This window comes from Balearica regulorum, chromosome 4 (genome assembly GCF_011004875.1).
Source record: "Balearica regulorum gibbericeps isolate bBalReg1 chromosome 4, bBalReg1.pri, whole genome shotgun sequence".
NCBI classification, from domain to species: Eukaryota; Metazoa; Chordata; class Aves; order Gruiformes; family Gruidae; genus Balearica; species Balearica regulorum.
In genome coordinates, this window is record NC_046187.1 from 38,263,564 (window position 1) to 38,291,445 (window position 27,882).

General features: G+C 42.7%; 2 protein-coding genes across 5 annotated transcripts; one reads left to right on the plus strand and one right to left on the minus strand.

Annotated features, from left to right (window-relative positions):
* Nucleotides 1-1,228: 1,228 nt before the first annotated feature.
* NPY1R (neuropeptide Y receptor Y1) lies at nt 1,229-8,825 on the minus strand. Its single transcript, XM_010298597.2, has 2 exons — nt 7,992-8,825; nt 1,229-7,870 (listed from the first exon to the last, which is right to left on the minus strand). Exons 1-2 carry the CDS (start codon nt 8,736-8,738, stop codon nt 7,412-7,414), a joined length of 1,206 nt encoding a protein of 401 aa, XP_010296899.2. The 5' UTR covers nt 8,739-8,825; the 3' UTR covers nt 1,229-7,411.
* Nucleotides 8,826-17,783: 8,958 nt separating this feature from the next.
* On the plus strand, nt 17,784-27,362 carry NPY5R (neuropeptide Y receptor Y5). Of its 4 annotated transcripts, none has more exons than XM_075750724.1 (2): nt 17,784-18,538; nt 25,629-27,362. In XM_075750724.1, the coding sequence occupies exons 1-2, from the start codon at nt 18,404-18,406 to the stop codon at nt 26,967-26,969; spliced, it is 1,476 nt and encodes a 491-aa protein (XP_075606839.1). In that variant the 5' UTR covers nt 17,784-18,403; the 3' UTR covers nt 26,970-27,362. The 4 variants fall into 4 exon arrangements, with proteins under 4 accessions (XP_075606839.1, XP_075606838.1, XP_075606842.1 ...); XM_075750723.1 differs by having other exon boundaries at nt 17,845-18,538; nt 25,626-27,362; XM_075750727.1 differs by having other exon boundaries at nt 17,845-18,318; nt 25,626-27,362.
* The last annotated feature ends 520 nt before the right edge of the window (nt 27,363-27,882 follow it).

Consider the following 27,882-nt stretch of genomic DNA (forward strand, 5'->3'; position numbering starts at 1 on the left):
AAGATCTATGGGCCTAAAAAACCAGTCTGACAGCATTCGCAGACTGATCTCATTTATCTGCCTCATCTACACCATCATCTTCTGAACAATGTCAAAGCAGTTACCGCAGCATTGGACTAATATGAGTGAGACCAGTCTCAGGCTTTATGATTTCATTAAGTCACTGGGTTATCTGAGTGCATAATTTCCCCCACAAAAACATTAGTATTTGAATTCAAGTTTCTATACACTGACTTAAAGGTGCCCTTACCTAATTCTGAAGACGGCCTTTGTAAGCAGCTATTTGCAGTGGTTTGATTCATGATTGCTGATGTTCCAGCTGTAGGAGCACCATTACCAGGTAAATCCACAGCCCCTGCTGAAGGCTGAGTGCTTTTCCTTACTGCTTGGAGTGAATTTTAAATGTAAACTATGCTGTCTGGGTGTTAATTAATTTTTTTTTTTTTTTTGGACAAACTTAAAAAAGCAGCAGCAGCAGCAATAATAATAAACAACAACAACAACAACAACAAAGCCCAAACTTTTAGTAGTGGAAATCTATAAATATGCATACCTGTCAAGAGCCAAAACTACATTCAGAATTGGTAGTGCCCTTTTCAATTTTCTGTGAAGCAAATTGGTTTAAACCAGTAAGCCAGACAGCTCGGCAGATACATTTAACTTGTAGCTATGTCAAGAAAATGCATCAGAGTAAAACTCGCAGAAAAACCTAAGAGGCTAACCTTACTGTAAGTACCAGCTGAAGATAGCTTTTAGGTATGTCCCTCAGACTGACATGGACAGCTGTGGAGTTGTGTCTCTGCTGAGTCCACACAGATAGAAAAATGTCACTTTTTATGGCCTGCTGCCCTCTCTAGGAAGCAGGTATTCAGACACGTATCACACCTTAGCATCACTTGAAACAAGGAAATTGCCCAAAGCTCACTGAAGTCAATGGAAGGCTTTCCATTAAGCTTGCAGCAATTTAGGTCAGGGTTTAAGGCTCTTTACCACCTAATTATAAGCACATGAACATGGTGACTGACAGCCAGGGGACTAACCCAAATTATAATCAAGGCCTAACTGAAAAGCCTCAACCATTACAGTCATAATAATAATGGAAAAATCAGAAAGGACAATCTATTAAATCTCTTAAATGTAAAACTTTTACTAGTCTTAAAGAGAAAGAACTGAACACTTTTGCATATACATGTTGAAGTATGTCACAAACAATGAGAAGCTTATAGGCAATGATGAGGTCCATAGGTAAGGAAACAAGTTGTGTTACCCATTATCTCCTACTGGCTGGATATCTCCAGAGGCTGGTCACCAAGAGGAATCACTAGATACATAGACCTAGCTGACATTTACATTACATGAATTAAAATTATAGCAAAAGATTTAAATGAAAAGGGCTGAATAACCGTATGCAACAAATATATTTTCTACTTCCCTACCACCTGAAGCATCATCACATTGCCAGTCACATTTCTACAAATCCTGTATGGCCTTTCACCCGTATGTTCAAACACACATTGAATAGGATCTTTCAAGAACATCTTTTCACATAGAGCTTTTATTAAGAAACAATATAAATAGCATAATAAAAATGTCATAGCTTGGGGGGGGGGGGGGGGAAGATTGAAAAGTGAAAAACAGCAGCACAGTATCAGTGTGAACACAAACCAAGAAAGACAAGGAGAGCTCTGTTGATCAGGTTATTCCTCCTACCACAAACAAACGTTCTCCATGGTGCACAAAAGTGAAAGCAAATAGACTCATGTGCAGCGGGTGGGTGCGATGAGAAGCTGTTACTTTTCGATTGTGCCAGAAACATTTTGTTTCCTTTGTCTCAAAAAGAGATCTAGATTGATCAAAGGTGAAGAATCTTAAAATGCATTTTCACAGTAATTTATAAAGAACCATATCCCTTTTCTGAAAACAGGAGCAGAGAACTTATTAATCATACATCATTTTTGACCACCATTTTCCCCAAAAAAACATTTATGTGTCAGTCTGTTGGCCCCCAAAATAAATACATGTCTGAGTCTCCCTTTGAGTCTTTTTGTGAATATCTGACAGAATGCATCAAGACTTCATCTAGATCTTCTGCTTTTTCTCTCTTTTCCAAACTCCATGTATCTATTTCCCTGTATATCTGAAATTTTGCATATTTTGTGGCAAGTTAGTTAACTGTGCAGAGCCTCTCCGGTGCAGCAATCTCAACACATGTGCATCCGGTGCAAATTTCTTGCAACAAAGCCTGATCTGTCAGATATAGACCCAAATCTTTGGAAAGCACAAGACAGCACATGCTGTCAGTTTTGCTGCAATGAGCTGGATGTAGGACGTAATTCCTACATAGACTTTGTAAATTATGTACTTCTATGGAGTGCAAATTTTGAGAAACTTGCCAGAAGATAATTTTAATGGAAGAAACTATTTAAAGCAGTGTCCTGAATAGAGTTATATTTTGCCATATACTCGGGCACTTTACAAAATCAGAGTATGAATTCTTACAAGTTCCTCAGAAACCAGCTGCCAAGAGTATGAAGCATGAAGTGACAGCAGAAGCACCATGGAAGATGGAGGAAGGGAAGCAGTAGTCACTAGGGCTAGTGCTGGCCCCGGAAGCTGGCCATCCCTTCACAGTCCATGTAGGTAATGGAGAGAAAGACATTTTGGTAGATGTGTGACCTAGAGCAGAGGACGTGCGAGCACCCTTGGGTTGCCCCTGGAGGAGGCTAGGGAAACTTCCATCCTCCAGCTGAAGTTAGTCTTTGTGAATGCTCTCCTTAATCTTTGAAATATTGTCTTCAGTTGGACCATTAACATTGTTGTGCAATAGAAGCTATTTCTGGCCACAGGTTAATTAAAGTGTAAGAGACTAAAGCTGGTCATATTTTTTCCTCTTACGTGTAATCCTCAACCATTTTAAATTCTACAAAACACGGACAGAAGAAAAGAATTTTCTTTCACATCAACTTTAGTAATGACTTGGGTATTTAGTAATGACTCGGGTATTTAGTAATGACTCAGGGAGGCAGATACCACGTATTAAATAACACAGGAATGAAGAGGATATAGTAGAGCTTGGAGCTGTAAATATCCTTGGAGTTGCAAATATCCTTCAGCTGAGAAGCAGCTGTCAACAAAACTTATCATTTGGTTATAATTATTATTTCTCTACCCTTTCCACTCAACTGAATTAATTAAATCTGTTGCAGACAGAGGTATTATTTAAGCTCATGTTTCCTACTGTTATGTATGCTTTAAAAATAAGAACAGAAAAAAGTTTCCTTATTGTCTTTATTCCCTATGCATTGGTTCGGTAAATTCTTTCAGACGAGGTCTGAGCCAAAGCCTTAAACTGAAGCATTTTTGGGCACTAGAGGCCAGAGAAAAATCCAGAGAAAAACTATACACCAATAATTTATTTCTATAATAAGCTGAAATCTAAAATCTGATTTTTAGGAAAGAGCGTGAGCTGCCAGCCAGCAATGCACTTTTATTCAGTAGAGTGCCTAAGCAAATGATTAACTTTAAGCAAAATCTCCCGTTTCATTGATCTCAGAACATTTTCCTGAGGTCAGAATCAGAATTTGATGAACAGGCCTGGATTTAAACATATGCTGATTTACAGTCTGAATATAAATCAGTATCAACTTTTGCTTTCAGGATCCATTAATAATAGCTGGTACTGTACTGCAAGACTGCAGAGTCAGAATATATGAACCCTTAGCCCTTCACACCTTCATCAGTGATGAGATGCAGTCAGCACCAGCTCAAGTGACCTGAGGGGTCCCGTCATGTTAATTCCTGATGCTGGTTTAAATCTGATTTTTTCATGAGATGGAAAAAACAGGGTTGATTTTTTTTTTTTTAATACCCAGCTTTTTCCTAGCCTACCAAAAGCAGATATTATTGTCAATTAATTGCCTCCTTTATTATTATCCTTTTTTTTTCTATGAAGATGTGAAAGTTGTGGATTACCATACATAGTGACAATGACACAACTAAGAGATATGTTGAAAAAAGCAATATGGCAATAAAGAAGTGTTTATTAAGATGACATACAAATATGCTGGTGTGTTTAGATTAGGCAGAAACTTTAAATGTCTGTGGTGGATAACAGTGAAGTTCAAGATGATAAAATAACGGACAAATGAAACAGATATTAATGTTTATTAAATAGTTACATTTGTCATTTAAGGCTGTAGATTTGACATGAATATTGCACATAAATAGTAAGATACATTATAGATCCCTCACTGTTCTGTTTTTCTGTCAGTAAAACTTTCTGCCAGTTTGAAAGAATGAGAGGGATCTTCAGGCTTTTGAGACAGGAATCGGCATGTGCTGAAGTGTGGGGAGTTTGACAAAACAGCACATAGGAGGAACGAATACCAAACCAGAATGACTGAGAAATGATAGAGAAGCATGAAACCCGAGAGCTTACCCTATAAAGAAATTTAGCATATAGAGGATGAGAAGCCGTGCTGGAGATCTGAAAGGAAAAAGAGGATTAGTTTTGTAGCCAGGCGTCAGGAGGGGAAAGTCTCCAGCGGCTTGTGAGGACTCTGGTGTCAAGTCATGAAACCAAAGACAAAAATACTGCTCCCGGTAGACGTCATCTACACCCTGCAGATGTCAGGTCAGCACCTCGGAGAGACTACTTTTATCTTTCTCCTCATAACAAATTCTTTCGAAGAGCAATGATTTTGCTTCTGAAATTCTCTAAATGCATTTTCCTGCTGGACACTCTTTACACTGTGTTCATTTCCGCTGTCATTACAGGCAGCATCCCCTGTGCTATTCATGTGACCATGTACTAGCCTGCGTCCTTAGCCAAGGCTCAGCAACGCTTCTTGCAGGCAAGCGAGGAAACGTGTGAAGAGAAGCCTGATCCTAGGACAGCAGTGCCGCGGAAAAATGGCTCCTGAGCTTAACAGGGACGAGCCAAAGGAATGCTCCTACTTACGCCTCGCCTCGTTCATCAGGCGGTGGTAGGTAAAAAAACCCTGACACGTGTTCTCAGGAGACAGTATGAGACGGTATCACATGAGCTCTATGATTTGAGACCGTACTTCAAGCAGGAGAAGGTCTGATGCAGGAGGAATTATGTTGCTATCCCACTGAAGACCTCCGAATGTTAGGACACACCGGCAGGTTCCTCTAAAGTTGCTCCAACACCTACTCTGTATAAACACCTCATTCGGCCTGATCAAAAATTTCCAGCAAACTAACGGGTAACTTTCTCAAATAATTCCATTTTCTTCCTCCACTGGATTGGAAGTGCTTTTTTTCAAAAATGGGAAAAAAACATAAAATTCACTGTGATTTTTTTTGTCTAATGGGAAAAACCCACTGTGACATTCTTAATAAAAAAACATGACTGGGTTTCTACATTGTATCTCTTTGTGAAATTACACACCCTTAGCATATGAAAATTATCGTCAAGTGACAGGGGAATAATTTCAGGAGCCTCTTGTCAAATTACTAGCAACACACTCCACAGAGAACCACAAAGAAAAAGGAAATCTCATAAAATACAAAAGGGCAAAGCTCTGAAAGAAAGTTCTGTCTTAGAATTCATTTTCTACATTCCCTCTCTGTTCTCAACCACAGAAACCTCCTTTTTAATTAAATTATCTGCCAATAGAGAAATACATGGAATTATAATGCACAAGAACACATTGCTACTTTAATATTCTACACTGTTTATAAGACAGCACAAGGCACAGTTTTTGACTTTTAAATACTGGCAAACCAAATAATTTTCATTTCTTAGGCATTTATCCATGTCTAATTTAGAACATATTAAATTTACCAACACATCCTGAGATCTTTTTGCTCAGAAAGATATCAGGTCAGATTTCCATTTATGCTACATTTACATTTATATCCATTTTAAAGGCCCTCTTCTCTGCCAGAATGGTTTAAAGTGACCTTACTAAAAGAAAGTAAGGTCTATACTGTATTTGAAAAAGCTGATTATTCAAAAAGGCATTGATTATACAGCAAAGTACACTGTATGACACAAAACCTCAGCTGGCTGATATTGTTGTAGTTTCATTTACAGCAGTCAAGTTATGCGGGTTTCCCTCAGCTGGGGATCTAGTCATGTATATTTTGTGTAATTAGAGGATATATATTTTAAGCAATAACACACAGAGCTCTATTGTGTATATTTAGCAAATATTTCCGCGCTTCAACCAACTGTGGAAACTGTGAGTTTGGAAGCTAAACATACCAATTACACCCAAACTATATCCATATCTTCCTCATAAATTTTGTACATCTTGATGAAACCATCCATTGTCTTGGAGACAATGCAGGTTTAGAGCATTGGATCTGAACACAGAATATTATGAGGCAATACATAATTTACATAGATCAGCACTCATTATTACAAAAAGACTCAGGTAGCTAAAGCTTATTTTTTTAATATCAGACCTGATTTTCACTGTCATCTGCGAGGATGGAATTGTACCTTGTACAGACAGTGAAGAGTCCCATCTCCCTTTAGATTCTGGACATAGGTCTCAAGGAGAATTTACGTGGGTCACAGGCTTGGAACGGACAGTACCTTTCATCCCAGCAACACTAACTCCTGTCAGTGATGGCAGATGAAAATGGGGTTTAGGATCTTTAAATTAAAAAAGCCTGTATTATTAAAATCAGCTATAATCAGTTGGGACTGAAGCCCCATTTGTGCTTTCATTTGCTGTGGTGAAACATCAGAGTTATCCCATTGTGCTCTGTGGGATTACTGTAGGGTTTTATTCTCGTAAATGAGAACAGAATTTCTGTCTTAATCCTGTCTTTGAACCTAAGTGATTACAGCCTGAATTGCCTCTATGAACGAGACAAACGCGTGTCCCCATTTAACATATTCTACAGGTTTCACAGAAACATTTTCTGCATGCCTACACTGATTTTACAGGACTTTAACATTGATCAAAAGCTGGATTAAAAAAAGAAGAAGAACTCTTCGATGTCCTAATTTTTTACTGGGAAGGTTGTCCTCTGTAGTGACAGCCTCCCTGCGGTGCACATTGTTTCCACTGGTCTTAGACGGACACTCCTGAAAACTACTTCTTTGAAAAAATCAATAAATATATCTTTGTGCTAAAGCGGATAACTGTACAAAGAAAACAGAACAAAAGACAGCTGATGAAAACCATAGGTAGTAGCAGGTCCAACTATGCTGTATAATAAGATTCAGATATAACTGCTGCGAACATTAAAGCAGTAAAAGGGGCAAAAATGCAGAGTGTATAATTTCAAAGTGACAACAATCAAAGTTCCTTGGAAAAAGAAGAAAAACATTACCCCATTTTGTACTTGTTATGTAATTGTGCTTGTCCTTGGACATGTTTCACCTGCGATCACACTTCCAGCAGTTTGGTGTAGAATTTTTATTACTTCTTTATATTTTGTCATCATCATCACTACTTATTTTTTTAAATGCAACCGGGCTTGCCTGCTTTAAAGAGGTTTTTGAAACATCTGTGTGCATGGTGGACATGGCTATAGTCTCATAATCTTCCTCACGGGAGCGGAAATGACAAAAATGAAATAAAAACTGCAAGTCCCTTTGGAAGTTCTTATTGAGAAACCCGTAGAAGATGGGGTTCACGCAGGTAGAGATCATGGCGGTGAGGTGGCAAATCAGGAACAAAAGGTTGTGGCTGCAGGTAGCAACAGGCAGAATTTCGTGATTCCAATCAAACACGATATTGAAGATGGTGAGAGGCAGCCAGCAAACTGCAAATGCGACCACTATTGAGATCAGCATGATGTTGATCCTTTTGGTTTCAGAGGATCTGTACTTATTGTCTCTCATCTTGTCCATCATGTTGTTCCTTTTTTTTAATCGTATGTATATCTGCAGGAAATTCAACAAAGAGAAACACGTGGGATAATTGAACCTACAGCCATCATCTTTGCAAAGGACAAACAAACACCAGACAGAAAGAAGTGCATATCGCAAGGGGATTCTCTCTTACCTTTAAGTAGCAAATAAATATAAAACAAAGCGGTCCAAAGTACTGAATCACCAAAAGCGTTGTGGTATAAGAAAGCCTGGCAGTGTCCAAGGGGAACAGGTCCAAACACACGTATTTGTCCTTATATTCATCAAACGTTATGTTTCTGAAGGGTTCATCCGTTAGCACGTGGTAGATCAGGAAAGGCAAAGAGGAAGCTGTGGCCAAAATCCATATGGCAGCAATCCCCAGGTAGGCATGTCTGTTATTGGGCCTCCAGCCACGGGGATTGATGATCAGCTGATGGCGTTCGATAGCAATGAGGACTAAAGAAAAGACCGAGACGGTGATTGAGGCACACTGCACGAAGGGATTCAACTTGCACATGGCCTCCCCAAAAATCCAGTGATCCATTAAAGTATACACAAAGGTAAAGGGAAGACACATGATGGTCACCAGAAGATCAGAAAAGGACAGGTTGACAATGAGGATGTTGGTAACATTGCGCATCTCCTTTTGTTTTAAAATAATGACAATCAAGGCCAGATTCCCAGAGACTCCCAGGATTATCACAGTCCCGTAAGCCAAGGCCAAAGTGAAGACCATGGCCAAAGGCACGTGGCAATCCTCATCCTCAAACTGCAAGATCGGCGAGTTCTTCTCCGAAAAATTCGGGTGACCGGAAAAATTTCCCAGTGGGGCGAGAGCCGAAGTATTCATGTTGTTGCCAACTCGCTGTACGACGTTCCCGGCCGCCGCCGCTTTCATCCGCACCGCTCCGGGCGTCCAAAGGCGCCCCTCAGCCCGCCAGCAGACCCTCGGCCGAGCCCGCTCCTCCGCGCCGCATCTCCCTCGCACCACCTGGGGAGAAGGGAAGGAGCAGAGCCGGTCACCCCCCGGCCACGTCGCCCGACCCTCCGGCGCGGAGCCGCGGCGCGGCCGGGTCCCGCTGGGGACCGGAGCCGCTCCGGACGTTCCGCCGGGCCGCCGCTCTCCCCGCGGGTCGGGGGTCACCAGCCCGGCGGCCGGGGAAAGCCCCGCGGGAGGACGGACGGCGGCGGCTGGTCCCAGGCGGGGCGGGGGCTGCAGCCCGGGGGAAGACAGGCAGGAGGCAGGAGCAAAATGCAGGTCTGCAAGCGGGGGCGGGGGGGCGCGTCGCCCGCCCGGCCCTTTCCCGCCGGCACAAGTTATGCGAGATAACGAGCCGATAAGCAGTTTCGGTCTCCCACCAGCATACTTGATGTTTGACATCTCCTTTTTTACAAGTTTAATCTGCAAAGGTCTGCTTTCTCAAGCTGCTCTAAGGGGAATTATATCCAGCCATCACATAAGGGGCGGGGGGGGGGGGGGGGGGGGGGGAGAAATTCATCTGACTAACGTGAAGGGCAGGACAATTACTCCAAAAATCGCTGAATTCTTTTTTACCTAATACATACACTTGGTGTTGAGCAGCCGAGTGCACGCAGTAGCACTGGCACTGAGTCAAAGGCAAATCAGGAACTCTGCACACCTTAATCTCAGATAGCAGGGCTGTGCAGTAAAGAAAAAATAACACAAGATGAAAGACAAAAAAATAGCCAAAATTAAAACATTGCAGAAAATTTCTTTACCTGCGCAATGCAAATAGGCATGCCTAAGAAACCACCCCTTTGCAAGGCCTCGGATTTTAAAATGAGAGAAACTCAGGCATATGTGTTCAGGAGGAAAAAAAAAAAAAAAAAAAGAAATCAAATAACCTGACACACCTTTACTCCAACACACCGTTAGTGGCAGCCACCCTGAATCTGGAACTTTCCCTCTGCCCACTCTCCCATGAGCTAAATTTATTGCTCAGTTAACCTTAGGTTATGGTAATGAAGGTAATGCCACCTAAAATTCACACGAGTGGGTTTCAAACCCAGCTCCATATGGCACTTATCACAAAAGCTGTAAAAACATTGCCCACTAAAGTGTGCTTCATTAAAAGTTACCCTGAACGGGTGAGCTTTTCGTCTTACATGATACTCGATATGAATCTCAGTCCCATCTAAGTCTCCGGAGCCGAATCGTCTTTGTTCCTGGTGGCAGACACCCTTTTAACCAGCTGCCTGCTGGGCACCAGAGCTGGGGTTGCACCAGCGTGTGAGGGCTGGGCTTGCAGCTCCAGCTCCTCCTGAGGGTCAGCAAAAGGATGTCCATGCTGACACCATGTCTTCTCACCAGCATCATGAGCTCACCTCAACTGGCTCTGCTGCCTTTTTATAATCACCACATAGCTACATGAAGCCATGACAGGTGATGTAGCTGCTTGCCTCTGAGTGACATTTTACTGTCAAAGTGAACATCAGCGACTTGGGAGAAAAGCGTCTCTGCCTGAAGTTTGGCTACTCTGATTTTCAAGCTAATGAGGCATGCACGCTTGGGCATTATCTCTCAGACCTGCCACCTCTGCTAAATTTATCAGGTCTCCCTAGTCCACATAATCTGGTTTAGGGTCCAGTGAAGAACCTCCCACCTCCCAGGGCCTCTTGAAGCATTGCTTCAGCCAGAGCCAGAAATAGGTGCTTTACCCAAAGGGCAAGCGTGATGGTGATGCAGACTCAGGACTCCTCAATTTCCAATAGTATGACTTTAGCCCATTCCAAAAATCAACATCTGGATTTAATCATGATCTCCACTGTCACTCGTACAGCACAAGGTGGGCAGTCCGGCCCTGCGACTTGACGGGACGATGGCAGGAGCAGAAGTGAGGTGGCAGGTGAGGAACCATGTCCTGCAAGGAGAGAACTGGGCAGGTTTTCTCACCAGCTGGGACCAAACTGCACCCAGCAATGAGGTGGCTTAGGTTTCAGGCTCTTGGTTTTTCTTTTCCCTTAGCCAAGCTCTGCTCTTGCTTATTTATTAAATATCAAACTCAAAAACAGAAAATGCCGCTAATCCTTCTTCCCTCACCTCTCCCCGTAGCAGAGATGCAACCTAAGAGCACGGCTGGGAACCAGCTCAGAAACACAGCACTGCTAGCAAGTGACAAGGAGTCCTTCCTCCCTTCCCACCTTTCCAAAATGGACCAGGCATTGGGAGGGGATGAAGTTGCATCTCCTGGACAGCTGCGCTGTTCCCTGTCCCCTACCCCACCAGCTCCCAAGCCAGGAGGGAGATCACTCCCCATCCTGGGTGCTGGCGTTGGGTGGGGACAGCCCACAGCTCTGCAGACCCCTCTGGGTGATTGCACAGTCTCACCCCCACACACATCCCTCTGCGACTCTCCAGGAGGATTTTGGTCAAAAGTTTAGCACAAACAGACAGAAAGGGTGAAATAACGTGCTGTGAGGTGGCTGGAAATGCACTGTAAAACTATTGGAGCTCTTCAAAAGGAAGCACAAAACGCTGTCAGCCCGAGCCGATGGTTCACCTACCCACTTGCGAGTCCAACCTGGAGCCTACCCCTCCCTGGGATTTTGTCATCTGCACCTGAGAGAGCGAGCAAACACCAGCCTAACCCACACACAACCACCCACAGTCACGGGAAAGCAACCGCAGGGGAAACTCACCTTGCAACTGCTCTGCCTGTCTTTGATGTGCTCAGGGGCTGGCTCAGGAGGCTGGATGGAGGAGTAGGGAAAGGGGAAGGATCCTCTGGTATTCCTCCAGCTGAGATCCTAAAGATTGGTGAGGAAGGCTGGAGACTCCCCCTTAAAGCCGAACTCCACCTTATCCCAGTATCACATGATGGTGCTCTGCTGAGCAGATCCTGAAAATCTCACTGCAAGCACATCACCTTTAAATTACACATCTGGGGGTGGGTTGCCTAGTAATTCCGAAATAAATGCAATTAAATATTGAAACAAAAGAGGAGGGGGCAGAGCGCAGGGAAAAGCTCAGGAAGGGAGACAGTTTCAAATCGCTGTCTGGCTGTTTCAGCATTTTGTCTGCAAGTTATTGCCATCTTGTGGCCAAACTAAAGGTGGAAATAGAAGCTTTGTTGGAAAGTGGATAAGGAGGCAATTTTAAGTGTAAGGACCAAATTGCAAAGTTCGGGTTTGGCTTTTTAAACCAGTACAACTAGCTTCTGGTCTGTATTTATCATGAAGAGTGATGACTGGATTAATAAGAATTGTCCAGTTGCTGTTCTTGCTAATTTTTTATTTATTTATTTATTTATTTATTTATTTATTTATTTTAAGCTAGAAGCAAGAAGAAAGTATTTTAAAAGTAAATTAAGTCAATAAAGTATCAAACCTCAGGAAAATAAAGCTGTCACTGTGGCCCTTCTGGGTATTTTTCTGATTCATCCCAGCCAAGTGATTCACCATGCTATATTACCCATGGAAAAAGAAAGGCATTTCTGCAGGTTCATACAGAGCAGTGGGATATTCCAGGGAGCTGGAGGAAAAATGGACCCCTGAAAATAAAGAATAAATCTCCACAGTGAGATGCAGAACTGGAAAGGTGGTGGCTGTTGCCTTTGCCAGCTCTTCTGCTTCTTTTGAAAACTCCAGTTTCCAGCAACTAGACTTTTTTTTTTTTTTAAAAAAGAAGCTATCATGAGTGGCTCTGCAAACTACTACTAGCTATAGGAGGACAGTTTACTGTTTACTGCACAAATTCATAACAAGCAAAATGGAGAATTTTATTTTCCATTTGCTCTTTTCACAATCCTGAAATACCTTCCTCGCTCACAAAAAGCACTGCTGCAGAAAATCTGCTTCAATGGACATAAAAATCATGGAGTTTGGAAGTCTGAGAGAAGTTACCCAGATAAACTTAAGCAGCACTTTGAAAATGCCCTGACAAACCCTGCAGGCTGTATTAGAAGTTTGGATTTCTGGGAAAACAGAAGTGCTCTAACTCTTCCAAGGCTCTAGATTAATTTTTCAAGTGTAAGGAGTTACATGTTCGTACATTTTTACCTTCAGGCATACTCCTATTATATGGCGACACTGTTATGTCGTGGATAACTCTCAAGTGAGGAACCATGTTAATTACAGTTAAAAAATTAGTTGTAAATAATAAATGATTGTAACATTTTTTCCAGAATGAGCCTCATGAGAAGGTTTTAGAACCCAGCACTGAGGTTGATGTTTACACTGGATTTCCAGGAGCTCAGCTCAACTGCATTTTAACTGCAGTCCTCAATGTGAGAAAGCAAAGAGCAGGCATACCTCAAGGTTGCTATAAACCAGTAGCTGGGGCACTGCTGACATTTTAACGGCAGCAGCCAGAAGGTAAGTGCAGGCTGTATATAATGCCTCTGAAGAACTTCAGACATATGTGGGTCATTAACATGCACCAGACTCCATCTGAGCAGAGCAAAGGTGGATACACTCAGGCAGAGATCTAAGCTGAAGATCCCATAAAGAGCATATTTCTGTCTGAAGCAGTGACACTCCAGGACATGTAGAACTGAAGGTCCTCATTGCTATGGATGTGGAGTGATCCATTCATATTAAAAAAAAAAAAAAAAAAAAAAAAAAAAGTCCAATACAGATATTTTTAAGGGCAATAGATGTATTGCTAGGCAGCAAAAAAGTCTTTTTCTTTGCCAGGATGATCCCACTACTTCCCTGTAATGCTCTTATCCATATGGGCAAGATGGCTATTTTAAAAACTAAAATAAGCATTGTGTGATAGATATACGTAGTAGTCTGCCAACAGGTATCCAAAGCAGAGATACATTTTTAGGACCAGTTCAGAATAAGAGGCTTGGGTTTACATGACAAGATTTTGGTAGCGGGGGCACTGCAGAGGTGGCTTCTGTTAGAAGACACCAGGAGCTGCCCCCATGTTGAACAGAGCCATTTTCAGCCAACTCCAAAATGGACCCACTGCTGGACAAAGCTGAGCCCATCAGTGATGCTGGTGGTGCCCCTGCAATAGCATATTTAAGAAAAGGTAAAAAATGCTGCATACCAGTTGTGAGAGAGAGGAGTGTCAAAAATGTGAGAGAACCAGCTCTGCAGACACCCAGGTCAGTGCAGAAGGAGGGGTAGGAGGTGCTCCAGCAGCCAGAGCGGAGATTCCCCTGCTGCCTGTGGTGAGAACCATGACGACACAAGCTATTCCCCTGCAGCCCATGGAGGACCATGGCGGAACAGATATCCGTGCTGCGGTCTGTGGAAAGGAGCCCACACAGGAGCAGGTTTGCTGGCAGGACTTGTGACCCCATGGGAGACCCACGCTGGAGAGCAGCCTGGTCCTGAAGGACTGCACCCCGTGGAAAGGACACATTGTGTTAAAGATTATCCTCCTCCAGGGAGTAAATTTTTTCAGTGCATCAAAGGCACCCTGGACTGGAAGGCTCTGTTTGTTTGTGTGCGTATGTTTATTTGTGTGAAGGCATGACATTGCAAAAAGAGAGTAAGTACAATAAGTAGAACACGAGTATCTCAGCTAAGGAAATAGAACAGCCTGAGTAAAAGAATACAGAATTTCTTTGAAGCAAAAGCATTGAGAAGGGAACAAGATGTTTTTAAGAACCACATGGAAAAAAATATGCCAAAAGATCAACCCATTAAAATTCTCTCTCACTGTAACTCTCAAAAATGGAAAAGAAAAGATGTTATAAAATGAGGCTGTCACTTTCATTACAATGTGTTGTCATGTGTTCAGGCAATGCAATCCCTCTGTGAAACTTAAAATCCACTGAGTGAAAGAACACCACGAGAGTCATTTGTGGTTTCTACTGTGTATAAAACAAACTGAAGTCAGCGCTATGGAAATGAATGGAAACACTCTCTGAAGGTTTTTTTTAACTTTATTTTTATTGTTTTCATTTTGTAGTAATGAACATCAGTACCATTGAAATACTTGAATTTCACATTACAGTATTCACAGATAAGGGAACTCATGCTCCTTGGGGCAAAAGTCTGACATCAGTAGACAAAATAGGTGTTTTCCTGTTGAGTACAATGAGAATAGCAGCAAATTCTCTGTTTGGCTAAGAGCATGTTTATTCTACCACGTCTGCAACTGACACCAAACATAACAACACTTCATTTGACTGCTAATGTCACAAACCCAAAGAAGCTGTGTGAATAATTATGTGGTTAATCGTTGCTGAGAGTCTTGCTGCTGCAGTTCCACTTTCAACAATATAGCCAAGCTACCTAGTGTAAAGCTATCCTGATCATATGCAACGTTACTTAAAGACTGCTTGAGATATAACCTGAACTATGTCCACCCAGCTAAAATACGAAGTCATGTTTTCTGCTACAGCCACCCCACTCTGTCCATTCAGGGTTCAAACACACGTACGCTCACATGCAAGCTCTCACCTGGCTTCAGATGAAGCAGAAATAGGCTTCAGCATGATCATCCAGAAGGGGCGTTAATAGTCAATGTGTATAACACCGACCGACAAACGTGACGACACACATTACGCAACAAAAATGATCAATTACGTGCTCACCCTTGGACGTATTCTATTAGCTAACCATCAGATGTCCCACCTCTCATCGCAAAGACATCTCAACCATTGCAACCTTTTTAGCAGTCCAAGGCTTGCTGTCTTTGTGCTCAGCTGCTTTATGTGAGGTAAGAATCTGTGGAAGGGATGAGTTAAATATACATCTACAAAACCTAGACATTAATGGTATTTTTAATAGTATTTTAATAGTATTTTTGTGAGGGATGAACAGTTGGGTTGATGTGCGTGAAAAATTTTGACCAACAGAAACGCTTTATATGTATCTCACAAAATGCCTGAAACTCTGTAGTAGCTACATCCTACCAGTTTAGACTGTTTTCCCATGGATAGGTGCTCCATTAGTAGCAGACTTTACAATAACAGCAGACTTTGATTCCTGGCAAGCTTTGACTCAGGGCAACTGACAACATGCTGTGGAATTTGGATGTTAGGTAGCTTAGACCCTGATTTTTCATGGCATTCATTAGTTCTCCCCAACTTCAGTTGGAGCTTTGAGTCTTGATGTCTTTCACAGTCAGCCTTTAGAGACTAAATTTTCAAAGGTATTGGGATGATACTCCCAAAAGAAAGATATATTTGGGGATGTCTTAAGAAACACGACAAAATTAATTGGTATTCTTCTAACTACAGAGTTCTCTCCTGTATTTTCTGTCGTGCCCTTCTGACTCAGGAATCCCAGCCTTCTCTCTCCAATGCACCATTCTTCTTCCCTAGCTCCTCCAGAACAGATATCTTTCATCATCACCATCTCTTACTTCCTGAAGGACTTCTCCATGGTTTCAACAACCCTACGGAGGCTGGTTTCTAGGGAACTTGTCCTATTATCTGTTGTCAGTCCTAATGTGAGTACCTTTCCTATCTCTAGATCACCTATTTTATTATTCAGTAGTATTACTGGCAAGACAGAGGCACAGAAACAGTGAAGAGGAAAAAAATGATAATGGTGGGAATAGTAATTGCTTCTGATGTGCACAAGTATCAGGGATGAATTGTCCTAATACAGCTGAGAGAAATCTGGTGTTATTTACAGGTCCAGGGGGGAAAAAAATCCAAACAAACCCACACCTGCCAGTACATTACTGGTTGATGAACTCTCCTGAAATAAGACAACTAACAAAGCAAGTATGATGTTTTGTTCTTAGAGAAAATTGCTTTGAGGAAGAAACACTTGTCTTTCTTACTGACTGCTCTTGCAAAGAATCACGTAATTTCTGGAGGCTGTTTGGGAAACTGTGGTAGGTGACTGCCTGCCGTAGAAATGGTCAACATGGAGGTAGGCTGTTTGTACGTTTATGAAGGTAAAATGGCATCCCACGTAAATCGTAGCTGTGCAATACAAGAGGACATAATTTCCCATTTGTGGCCTGTGCCAGCAAATTTACATTTTATTTTTTTTAAGACAATGTCAGTCTGCTGTAGCCAGGAGTTTTCATAGAAAGACAGTGTGTCTCTCAAACTTCCCTCTTTCCAGGAAGGTACATCCACCTCATGCAGTGTGGCCAGCCATGTGAGAGGCTCCCCTGGAACAAGGGACATCCAAGTAAATCAGTGCCCTGGGAGGTGGTCTTAATCCCCCCCCATCGCAGGTTAGAACCAGAGTGGGTTTCAACCTTCAGGTCAAATATTTACATGAAAAGCTTCAAAGCCATCAGTGTTAGGTGGGAAGATGCTTGAAAATGTTAAGAACTGCTGCTCGGCCCTCAAAAGGATTAATTTTGTTCTCCTTTGTGACTAATAGGAGAGCTGTCTTGAAAGGATGAGATGGATTGGCACGTCACTTCCACCTGGCAGCTCCCTGTGCTCCGCTTGCACATGCAGTGATTCACCAGCAGTGGGTGGTGAATAATGCAGAAGCAGGCAAAAGAAGATGGGACGCAATCTTCCTCACCATCCTGAGCTCATCCGCTGAAGATTAAGGTTAATTGCTCCTTGATCATTTACCCTAAAATGAGTATTTTTAACCTAAATTAAATAAGGAACCTAACTGGACTTTCACAGTTATTTTACAATATGGTTGATCCAGCTGTTTTGCCTTTGTGTGGTACAGTCTTTCACAGGCTAATTACACTGACAGCTTTTCTGCAGTGCTGTGTTAATATCAACTGTCGAAGGAGTGCCTTGGCAAATGGAAAAGTCATTACATTTTTGTGTCAGATTCTGCCACTTGTGCTCCCAGAGACCTGCATGTCACTCAGTTCTCCAGTAGCCCTGTAATTTGACTATGATCAATGACTCTTCTTGTGCTAGAAGACAGCAGCTGGTGAGAACGGCAGAATTTGTCTTTTCATGCTTTGTGCTACGACATACCCAACAAGTTTTATGCTTTAAAATATTGCTCACTTAAAATGCCCTGGCTTCTCACTGATGGCCCAGATAAAATTAAAACCACCCTTCAGATATTTGCCTCTGTAAGAACTGCGTTACTCAACTCAGAAAGGAAAACTGTTTGGGGGAAATCCATCACCTCCCACCTGTTCTAAAATAATGGCAAAAATTAAAGGGTGTGTGAGCAGCGTGGAGCTCCGCTCCAGACACAGTGAGGGGAACTTGAGAGCGCTCGGGTCAGCGCTCTGCGATCGCCTGGCTACGCTCACGCTTCCCGATGCCCAGCGACACGCAGAGCATGTCACCTTTGCAAAATGCTGTGTCCTGAATTCCGGGTGAGAAATTGAGAGCATCCCTTAAATACTGGCGAGCGCGGGGTTTGTTTACAGTCTCACCGCATTTCCATGGAAACTCTAATTGTCATACCGTGCAACGCTACAAGAACAGGCTCCAGATACCGCACGGAGCAGCCTCCCGAAATGCGCCCGCGCGGCGGCTCCAGCCCCGACCCCGCCAGCGGCCGGGCGAGCAGCGAGCACGGCGCCCGGCACCGGGGGCATCCCGCCCCGGGGCACGGCCCGCGGCCGCAGGCGAGCCCCGGCGACTCCGCAGCACCGCGTAAGATGCGCCGCCAGGCAGCCCGGGCGATGCGCGCTTCCCCCTGCTGCCGGGGAGCCGCGCTCTCCCCACCGGGGCCGGAGCTATGAATGCCGCCCGGGGCTGCCTGCCTCGCCCCGCGCTACGCACCCGCGCTACGCTCCGCGGCCCTTTCCGCCTACCGCCGCCGCCGCCGCCGCGAAACCTCGAGGCGCCCGCGGGCGCCGGGAGAGGCGCGCAGGTAACGCTCCGCGGGGCGCGGAGCCGCCGCGCAGGGAGCCTCGCGGCGGGACCCAGCTCCCCCACGCGGGGCGGCTGCGCAAGTTGGCGCGGGGCAGCGCGCTGCCGGCAAATGCGCGGAAATCGTCGGGTTTCGCCTCAGCGGCGGCGGGGAGTTTGGGTTCCCGCGGCCCCGGCCCGAGGCGCGGCGGCTGCAGGGAGCCCGGGGCTGCCGGCTGAGGACGGTGCGTGGCTCCGGACGCCGGGCGGTGCGCGGCACACCGTGCGAAGTGATCCCCTGGCGAAAGTAAGAGTCTTTCCCGTTTCGGTTTGGTTTGGGTTGGGGTTTTGGGTTTGGTTTTTTTTTTTTTTTTGCCTTTGCGAGCCGGGAGCTGCTGTGCTCCCTGGTGTAACGTGTAGTCATGCATTTCAAGTTTTCTGTTCTGACCAACAAATGCTCCATTACGTTGCATAACATTTCCTTGGAGCTGGAGAAATAATCTCATTAGTTGGCTTTTGCTTATTTTGGGAAGCCGTATTCTTGTTTTCCAGGATAATGTTGCAGTTCTTTTAGTTTGGCAGATAAAGACCCATACCATTAACATCCATGAAAATCCATTTTTTCTGGACTTCTGAAGTAATCTCAATCTTTTGAATTCTCCCAGGTTGTGAGACTAGTTTTTGCTGTTGCATGTAATGAAGAAGAACATTTGAAGCAGTGGCGTTTCACCTTTAGCTTGTGTTGTCAATGTGACTCTTTAGTGGTTTCAAATTTTTGCTCCGACATTCTCTCAGTCTTTAACGATATGAGGGCATCATTTCTCAAGCAGTAACAAAGTAGCTCAGTGTTTTCCTTAAGCTTAGGTGGCCAGGTAGTCACAGCCTGTCATATTAACTATGTACAACTGTGCAGAAGCTTAAAGACTTTCTCTGACTTTATTCTCTATGCAGTCCTGACACACTCCAGTATTATGGGGGCAGAAAAGGTTGTATTTCTTAGGGAGTTTTCACATCTTGCTTCCTCCCTGTATGTGTTTGTCTGTCTTTTTAAGGTAGAAAAAGGTCTCCTAAGACTGTAAATTGTTGACAGCTGTAAAGATCAATTGTCCTGTTACATGGACTGAACTGACTGGACTATACAGGCACCAGCCAGCCAGAGTTAACTTAGTAGGTATTAAAATTGCAGGATATGAGGTCTTACCTGTGAATAAACCTTATTATAAGCATCTCATCTAATAGAAGGAAGATTTGCTGAAAGAACAATTGCCTTCAGAGGAGGATGGTTGCCTGCCTAGCTTTTGTGTTCTTGAAAATTTCCCTTTAAATACGTAGAGGAAGAGAAATATCTAGCCTGTTCACTCTCCTAAATTATAATTTATGGATTTTGTATTTTACACCATAGCTTTAAGTGGAATAGTGAGGTGAATTTTAAGATTTTAGACATTTTGAACTAGCACATTTTTGGTTACGTGGTAGCTCTAACTAAGCTAAACCTGAATAATGGTTAAAGTTCTCCCTGTCACTTTCAGGCCTTAGGGCAACTGCAGCTGAAAACTCCTCTGAAGCATGAGTTTGGTGAAAATAAGAGTCACATCAGACCGAGGTGTATCACAGATGAACGTGATTTAAGGAGGTGTTACTTGAAATCTTTCAAGATCCTGGTACATGAACTGTCATAAAATACATTTTACTGTAAAAGTTAACCACAGACACTCCTCATATTTAACATTAACTGCATTAATTTGATTCTTACAGTAAACAGTCAGATCCACTCTGGATCCCGCTACAAAACTGCGGTCCTTCCTGCCGTGTGCAGCCTGGCCTTCTGTCTCAAGCATCCCATTGAAACGAAAGGAGACCGAAGCAAACCCACTTAGAGCCCACAGGGTGTGAGCTCATGCAGGTGTAGCCGAGCACAGTCTCGGGGAGTGTACGCAGACCAGGAATACAGAAAGGGGACCTCATTTGCTTGACTGATTGATGTAGAAGATGAGAGTGATCCAACTTTTGGAGCTGATAGGTAGAAAATCTCCATCAGATATCTTCAGATTGATTAAATTCGATCTTGAAAACAGATGCAAGAGGACCCTCTGTGGTGCATTCACTTTAGAAATACACTTCAAATATGAGGAGAGGGTTTTCAGAAGAGGCTATATTATTTAATTCTATTTCCCACAGTGGGATTTTCAGGAATCTTCATTTCCCTCAAAGCTACAGCCACGTGTCACACTGGGATTGACCAACTGACAGAGGGAGAGTGAGCAAATCCCCCAAAATAAAAGCAGCTGTTAAAACAAAGCAGGAAGATAAATGCCATTAAGTTCACACAGCCCTGTGAAATCAGTGGTATGCTAATATGAGTTTGGGAACTGAAGATCAATGGTATAGGAGGAACACTTTTGTTGGTGTCTTTACTGCCAGCGGCACTGAAGCTGAGAGGGCAACTGGTTCCTTTTGAGCAGGAGAGGAAGCTCAGAGAGCAAGAGATCCACTTAGCGATTTTTGAAATTTTGGGGGAAAAGTCTGCTTTAATTTCACACATCCATAATGAAAATAAAATTCTCTTTGGGCATTTTGCAAAGGGAACTTTTGTCAGCACAGCAGTTCTCTGTTGAAACCAGAAGACTATAGTTTTATTCCCTCTCTCCCTGTCTTTCTGTCACTCTGAAACTGTGACGATAGGGAGATGGTGCAAACGTGGCCGCAATGGACTGCAGGCTCCTGCAGTGCCCGAGTGTCCAGCCAGGGCCGGGCCAGAGCATGCTGTGGCTTCTCCCAGAGCTCCTTCCTCTTGGAAATCAGGACACGTGATAGGGGAGATGCCACCTGCTCAGCTCTCACCCAAGGCAGGAAGCAGCCAGAGCACAGGGGGGATGGAGCTGGAGAGCCCATGCTGGACTTCGGAGGCACTCCCACTAACCTTCTTCCATATTGATGTGTCTCAACAAAATATGTCTACTTCAGCAAAACCAGCATATTCACTTTTTATGTTTAAAGAATTCTATTAAAACCACAATGAACAACTCTGCTAAAGTCGTATTGCAAGAGCTTTATGTGAAGGTGTAGAAGTTCACAGAACCTGGCAATTAAATTTTTAAGAAAAACTCAGTAAACATTCATTTAATAAATATGTTCCAGTATAACAACACATAAAATTTTGTTCCTTGGCCCTAGTCTTAGCATTACCTCTATGGAATATAAATTTCTAGAAGATAAAGTAATTATGGTTCATCTGACTTGAGAGCCTCTTTTTCACTTTTAGTCACCCAAAGCTGAAAGTGGCACCAGAAAGAAATAACAGCGACAGCACCAGATTTTCTTTTTTTTCAATTCTCTTCATAGAATCCATTGATTGAAACTAAACAAAATTGAATGAAAACACACAGATTTCTCTTCAGACTCTAGAACGTAATTGGAATGGAATGGACTAACTAGGTAAAGAGCCTTTTTTACCAGTAGGAATGCCTGCTTTCTCTCCACACACTGATGAACCTATGGCCTATGATCATCCTTTTCAATGACAGCCAATATCACCAAAAAGTCTAGGGAGGAAGTTGCAGTTCTGGTACATGGATCAACAAAACTTTTACACATGCATAGCTGCTACTGTCACTTAAGCATTGGTAGGCATTGTCACTACTCGGTATGACCTTCGGACAGATAGGACTGTGTGTGGGAATTTAACTATTACTGAAAATACCTCTAGGTACTCTAAAAGCAATCCTAATCTCCAGGTTTCCGAGAGAGAAACACCATCTGCTGTTTGTTTCTCCCTTACAGGTTAGTCCTTCAACCCAGTATCAGTTAAAATAGAAGAGTATACAGAATGATCCTGCTTGGCAAAGACTTACATATGCGGGCACACATAACAAATAAAAAGCTCCTTCCTTCAGAGTCATCAGCACTTTGAGAGCATTGTAAGAGTTTTTGAGGTTTTTTGATTCTCAAGATGTTACTGGATTTCCTTACCTCTTTCTTATTAGTCTTCCTATTCTCAGCCAATGACTGATTGGTTACTAACCAAGATATGGATAGATCTAGCTCTTGAGTAAAGTTTCATTTCCCTTTCTCAAATAACTCCTGACTAGTTTCAAACCTGCTATAAGGCAATGGGATGCTCAGGTCATATGCTTTCTTAATCTGCGTGTGGTCGGTCGACCTTGGTGACCAGAGTGACCTGGACGCCAGGTGCCCACCAAGCCGCTCTATCACTCCCCTCCTCAGCTGGACTCAGGAGGGGGAGAAAATAAGACGGAGAAAACCTTGTGAGTCAAGATAAAGGCAGTTTAATAAAGCAAAACAAAGGTTGCGTGTGGAAGCAAAGGAAAAGATTTATTTTCTACTTCCCATCAGCAGGCGATGTCTGGCTACGTGCTGGGAAGCAGGGCTTCAGTACACGTAGCAGTTGCTCCTGAAGACAAATGTCGCAAATAATGAATGCTCCCCCCCCTCCCCTGCCCCCGCCTTCATCCTCCTTTCTCTCAGCTTTTATTGCTGAGCAGACGTCATATGGCATGGAACATCCCTTTGGTCAGTTTGGGTCAGCTGTCCCAGCTGTGTCCCCTCCCAAGATCTTGCCCACTCCCAGCTTACTGCTGAGAGGTGGGAATGTTGGAGAGAGGCAGCCTTGATGTGTGCCAGCACTGCTCAGTAGTAGCCAAAACCCTGGTGTGTTACCAACACCTTGCTCGCTACCAGTACACAGCACAGCACTGGGAGGGCTGCTGTGGGGAGAATTAACTCCATCTCAGCCAGACCCAATACACTGTGCAAGATATAAACTGGAAAAGGAAGGTGTCCAAGCAAAAAGAAAATATTCCAGAATTATACTAATGGCTTTTTCATTATTAACTCCTCAGTTATATGCAAGGGTTTTTCTTACGCACTTCTCAGCTAAGATGAATGCGATAGTGCAAAGATAATGGAATGTTCACCCTGAAAATATTAGGCAGATAATATTTCATATTGAAATGCAATGTACAGTTGAAATGGCTTTCATGAATCAAAAGAGAGTCTGCAGATTACAGATGCATGCACACACTGAAATCTGCAAAAGCATCAGTCATAGCAAAACGCATCACCTCTCCATGCTGAGCAAAGGGAAAAAAATGATACAGGGATGACATAACAGGGACATAACTCCATAAGCCAGAGGTAGGGGAATGTATTTTATCCAGGGCAGAGCACTGCTGTGGTTTTCTCAGGCAAAAATTGTGTTGAGTCACATTTAGAGAAAAGAAATTTCAGCTGATTTTGAAAGTCACTGTGGTCTAGAGATCATAGTTTTCAGATGATTACTAGCAGCTCAGAGAAATTAACTCTGAAAAATTAAGTAAAAACCTATTTACTTCTTTAGCTAATAGTTGTATAAATAGAAGCCCAGCAAAATGAAAACTTGTGATAACATCGATAGAAAAATAGACAGGTTGGATCACATACAGAATCTCCAGTCTTCTTTAAAGCTGGTCTAGAGGCAAGGGTAGTCTCAGATAGTGTTGTTTGTCTATTATATGGTTTTCCACCATTTCACTAGAGACTGGGAAAAAATAAACACAAGACCATTTGCATTAATGCCGCCCTGCTCGTATGCATGCAATTACAGTATTTAGATTATCTAAATTCACATATCCAATTCTTAGTTGAATTTTAGCTATTAAAAAGCACTTTAACTCAACATTGTGAGAAGTTGGCAAGGCTTAGTTCTTTTCGCCTCTTCCCAACGCATTCTTTGCAAGACACAAAAACTTGCAATATCTTACTTTTTTTTTTTTTTAAATAAGTATTTCTAATTTACCTGAGGGACCTTCCTATCACAACACACTGTCAGTGAATATTCCGAGGGTGTTTTATGGTTTGAGCTTCCCTTTGGCACCCGACAGTAGGAACGCACATGTTGCGATGTGAAGGAAGGAGCCCATCTGCGCGTGTAGAGGAAATCAAATAATATCATTGCACTTTGAAGAAGTCAGCATGATACAGCTCACTGAGGATAGCTACACTCTTGAAGAGCCCTGCCTTTTTTAGTTGGCAGGTTTAGCCTTCTGCTCAATTTATGTATGTTTTGGGTTTGTTTAGATCTTTTTGTTGTGTCTTGCCTAAGATTTCTAAACGTTAAGCGATTTTGTACAGGACATTGGCACTCTGGGGAATCTTTGAAACTTAAGTACATGCAGGTGTTTAAGGTAAGCTGGAGTTTGAACTGAATTCTCTTGTCTTTCTGTTTCTTCTAAAATGAAGACTAATAGATGAAGATTCTGTAGGCAGAATAACTTTGTGCTGAGATAGGTTTTAATGTTGGATGTTTCTGTGCTGAATATTTAGCAGTTCCTTGAATTTTCAAATGGCTCTGTGGGTTTTAGTTCCAGTTAACACTGTCCTCTCTGTATTACATCCAGTTACTTTGGATGTGTTGTAGGCAGTTTTCCTTTCAGCTTGAGCAAGAGTTAAAATATGTTCAACACTTAATAGAAGATGTTTTGTATACACATCACATTAGGAATTCCATCTTGGATCACTGACAGTGGATCTCCATATAAACTGATCCTTTTTGAAAGCTCTCACCTATTTTGTGTCAGTTTTCTACTAGTAAGGTAAGAAATACTCCTGCAATTGTTAGCATATGTCAAAATATCATATATTTCCAGGTGCTGTCATTATAATTTGCTGTCATGTAATGATTAGGCACATGCCCAGATGGTGGTTGTAATTTCCTTACTCATATCAATGAGCTGTTATTCATATGAGTAATCTCACCGACTCTAAATGGATTGCTTTTGTAGCTAACTGCTCCCTCACGGAAAGGCTGACAATATGGTCTATAGCAAAGCATGGTTAAAAGCCAGCTTTATAATGCAGAACCTTAAATTGTCATCGTCACACGTAAGCAGCCAGGTAGGAGGCCTAGGTGTGCTGAACGCCACGTGATAAAACCTTCAAAACTAATTCGTGCTGACCTGAAGTTATGCAGCATCTGCCTCTCAGTAGAATAACATGACTATTAATTTATTTGCAGTAAGGTGACAGAAGGTAAATTTATGTTTGTTTACGTTCTGATTAACACCAGTATCATCCTTCCTTCAGATGCTAATTAATGCCTTTCTCATTCTAAGCAGGACTGTAAAATGGATTTAGGATTCAAAGACCGTAACAACAGGACACCTACCAAGAACACCTCTGCTACTACAAAGAATTTTTCTGCCTGGGAAGATTATAAGAGTAGTGTTGACGACATACAGTACTTTCTTATTGGGCTGTACACACTTATAAGTCTGGCTGGCTTTATGGGAAATCTGCTTATACTAACGGCTCTACTAAAGCGCAAGCAGAAGACCATAATAAACATTCTGATTGGCCACTTGGCCTTTTCTGACATCTTAGTTGTGCTGTTTTGTTCACCTTTCACACTGACATCCGTCCTGCTTGACCAATGGATGTTTGGCACTATCATGTGCCACGTAATGCCCTTCCTCCAGTGCGCATCAGTTCTAGTTTCAACTTTAATGTTAATTTCTATTGCTGCAGTCAGGTACCGTATGATAAAATATCCCCTTGCTAGCAATTTAACAGCAAAACAAGGCTATTTCTTGATAGTGACCATTTGGGCCCTTGGCTTTGCCATTTGCTCCCCTCTGCCAGTTTTCCACAGAATTGTGGACCTCAGCAAAACCCTGAATTTAGAGGCACTGGAGAACAGGCTCTTGTGTATCGAGTCATGGCCTTCCGATTCCTACAGGATCGCCTTTACCATAGCCTTACTGTTCATGCAGTATATATTGCCGCTGGTGTGTTTAACCGCTAGTCACACCAGCGTCTGCAGGAGCATAGGTTCCAGACTGTCAAACAAGGAAAACAAGTTTGAAGAAAAGGAGATGATAAACCTAACACTTCATCCCTCTAAGAGTACCGGCACGCAGGTGCAGCCCTCCAGCCGTGCCAGATGGAGCTGCGCCTTTGGCAGAAAGCACCACAGAAGATACAGTAAAAAGACTTCAAGTGTGATGCCAGCTATTTCAAGGCATCATCGGGATACTCATTCCAGAGACCTCCCAGAAACCTCTGGCACAGAAAAAAGCCAGCTCTCTTCCTCCAGTAAATTCATCCCTGGTATACCTATCTGTTTTGAGATGAAACCAGAAGAAAATACAGAGATCCGGGACATGATTACCGTATCCCGATCCATCATCAGAATAAAGACAAGATCTAGGAGAGTTTTTTGCAGACTGACAGTGCTAATCCTAGTTTTTGGTTTCAGTTGGATGCCTCTTCACCTTTTCCATATTGTGACAGATTTTAATGCCACACTCATTTCTAACAGACATTTTAAATTAGTATATTGCATATGCCATCTACTGGGTATGATGTCCTGCTGCTTGAATCCCATCCTCTATGGGTTCCTTAACAACAGCATAAAAGCTGACTTAATGTCCCTTATTCCGTGCTGCCAAATACCATGATTTTATGTGCCCCTAGATAAAATAAACCAAACAAGTTTGGCTTTCAAGTCTACTGACGTGTATAGCTGTAAATGCTAAATTAGTTTAGCTTAGTTAGTCTGACTCGGTTGTGATTAGTAGCATTTTGTGTGAATGGATGGTTCTATGGCTGCATGTATTTTTTGCATTGGGCAGAAGTATCTACATATACTGTAATATTTGTCTATCTGTTACACATAGGAAATCACACCCAGTGTACAACACCAGAATACCATTTTCATTACCTGAAATATTGGCAATCTGTACTTTGGAATTAAACAGAATATGTAATGAGTAATAAATGTAAGACTACTTAGTAGACATATCAGTATTAACTGTCATAAAACTATAATAAAATACATACCGTTTACTAAATAACTATTGTCGAGACTATTTCAGTGCCAACTTTGACTGTTTTCTGAGATAATTAAACATCTGTTTCTGGATGGGATTAGAAAAATATTTTTCCTTAGCTCTTTGACTCATACTTTGCAGTATCTTTGCAAGATGCTTTGCTGCTGCTTCCCAGATTGCCTTATTCCCTGGAACGGGTTTGTGGGTTAGTTGTTCTTGTCTAGATTGTTTCCATCTCACTGTGTTTACCCAGTACAACCTATCTCTGATTTCCTTAGCCAATTTTTTACTCTGGCTTGTCATTTTATGTCATTTTCAGCCAGGCCTGAACTTAACTATAGTTATGCCTTTGTTCTTCCAGTGATGACTCCCCTGAACATACAACATGCTTCTGATCAGAGTAAGCTTTTATTACCTAAGTAAGTGAGAGTGGAAAGAAAAAGAAAATGGAAAGACAGCAAGATTTTTTTCTTTTCTTTTACTAAAAAGCAAAAACGTACTGCACTTCATTATTGGTGACCCACTTGCTTTGGAGAGCTGC

Coding starts and splice junctions, on each gene's coding strand:
- NPY1R (XM_010298597.2), bottom strand. CDS start 8,738: ATGAAAGCGGCGGCGGCCGGGAACGTCGTACAGCGAGTTGGCAACAAC. Junction 7,871..7,991: donor TATTTATTTGCTACTTAAAG/GTAAGAGAGAAT, acceptor AATTTCCTGCAG/ATATACATACGATTAAAAAA.
- NPY5R (XM_075750723.1), top strand. CDS start 18,404: ATGAATGCCGCCCGGGGCTGCCTGCCTCGCCCCGCGCTACGCACCCGC. Junction 18,539..25,625: donor GCGCCGGGAGAGGCGCGCAG/GTAACGCTCCGC, acceptor TCTCATTCTAAG/CAGGACTGTAAAATGGATTT.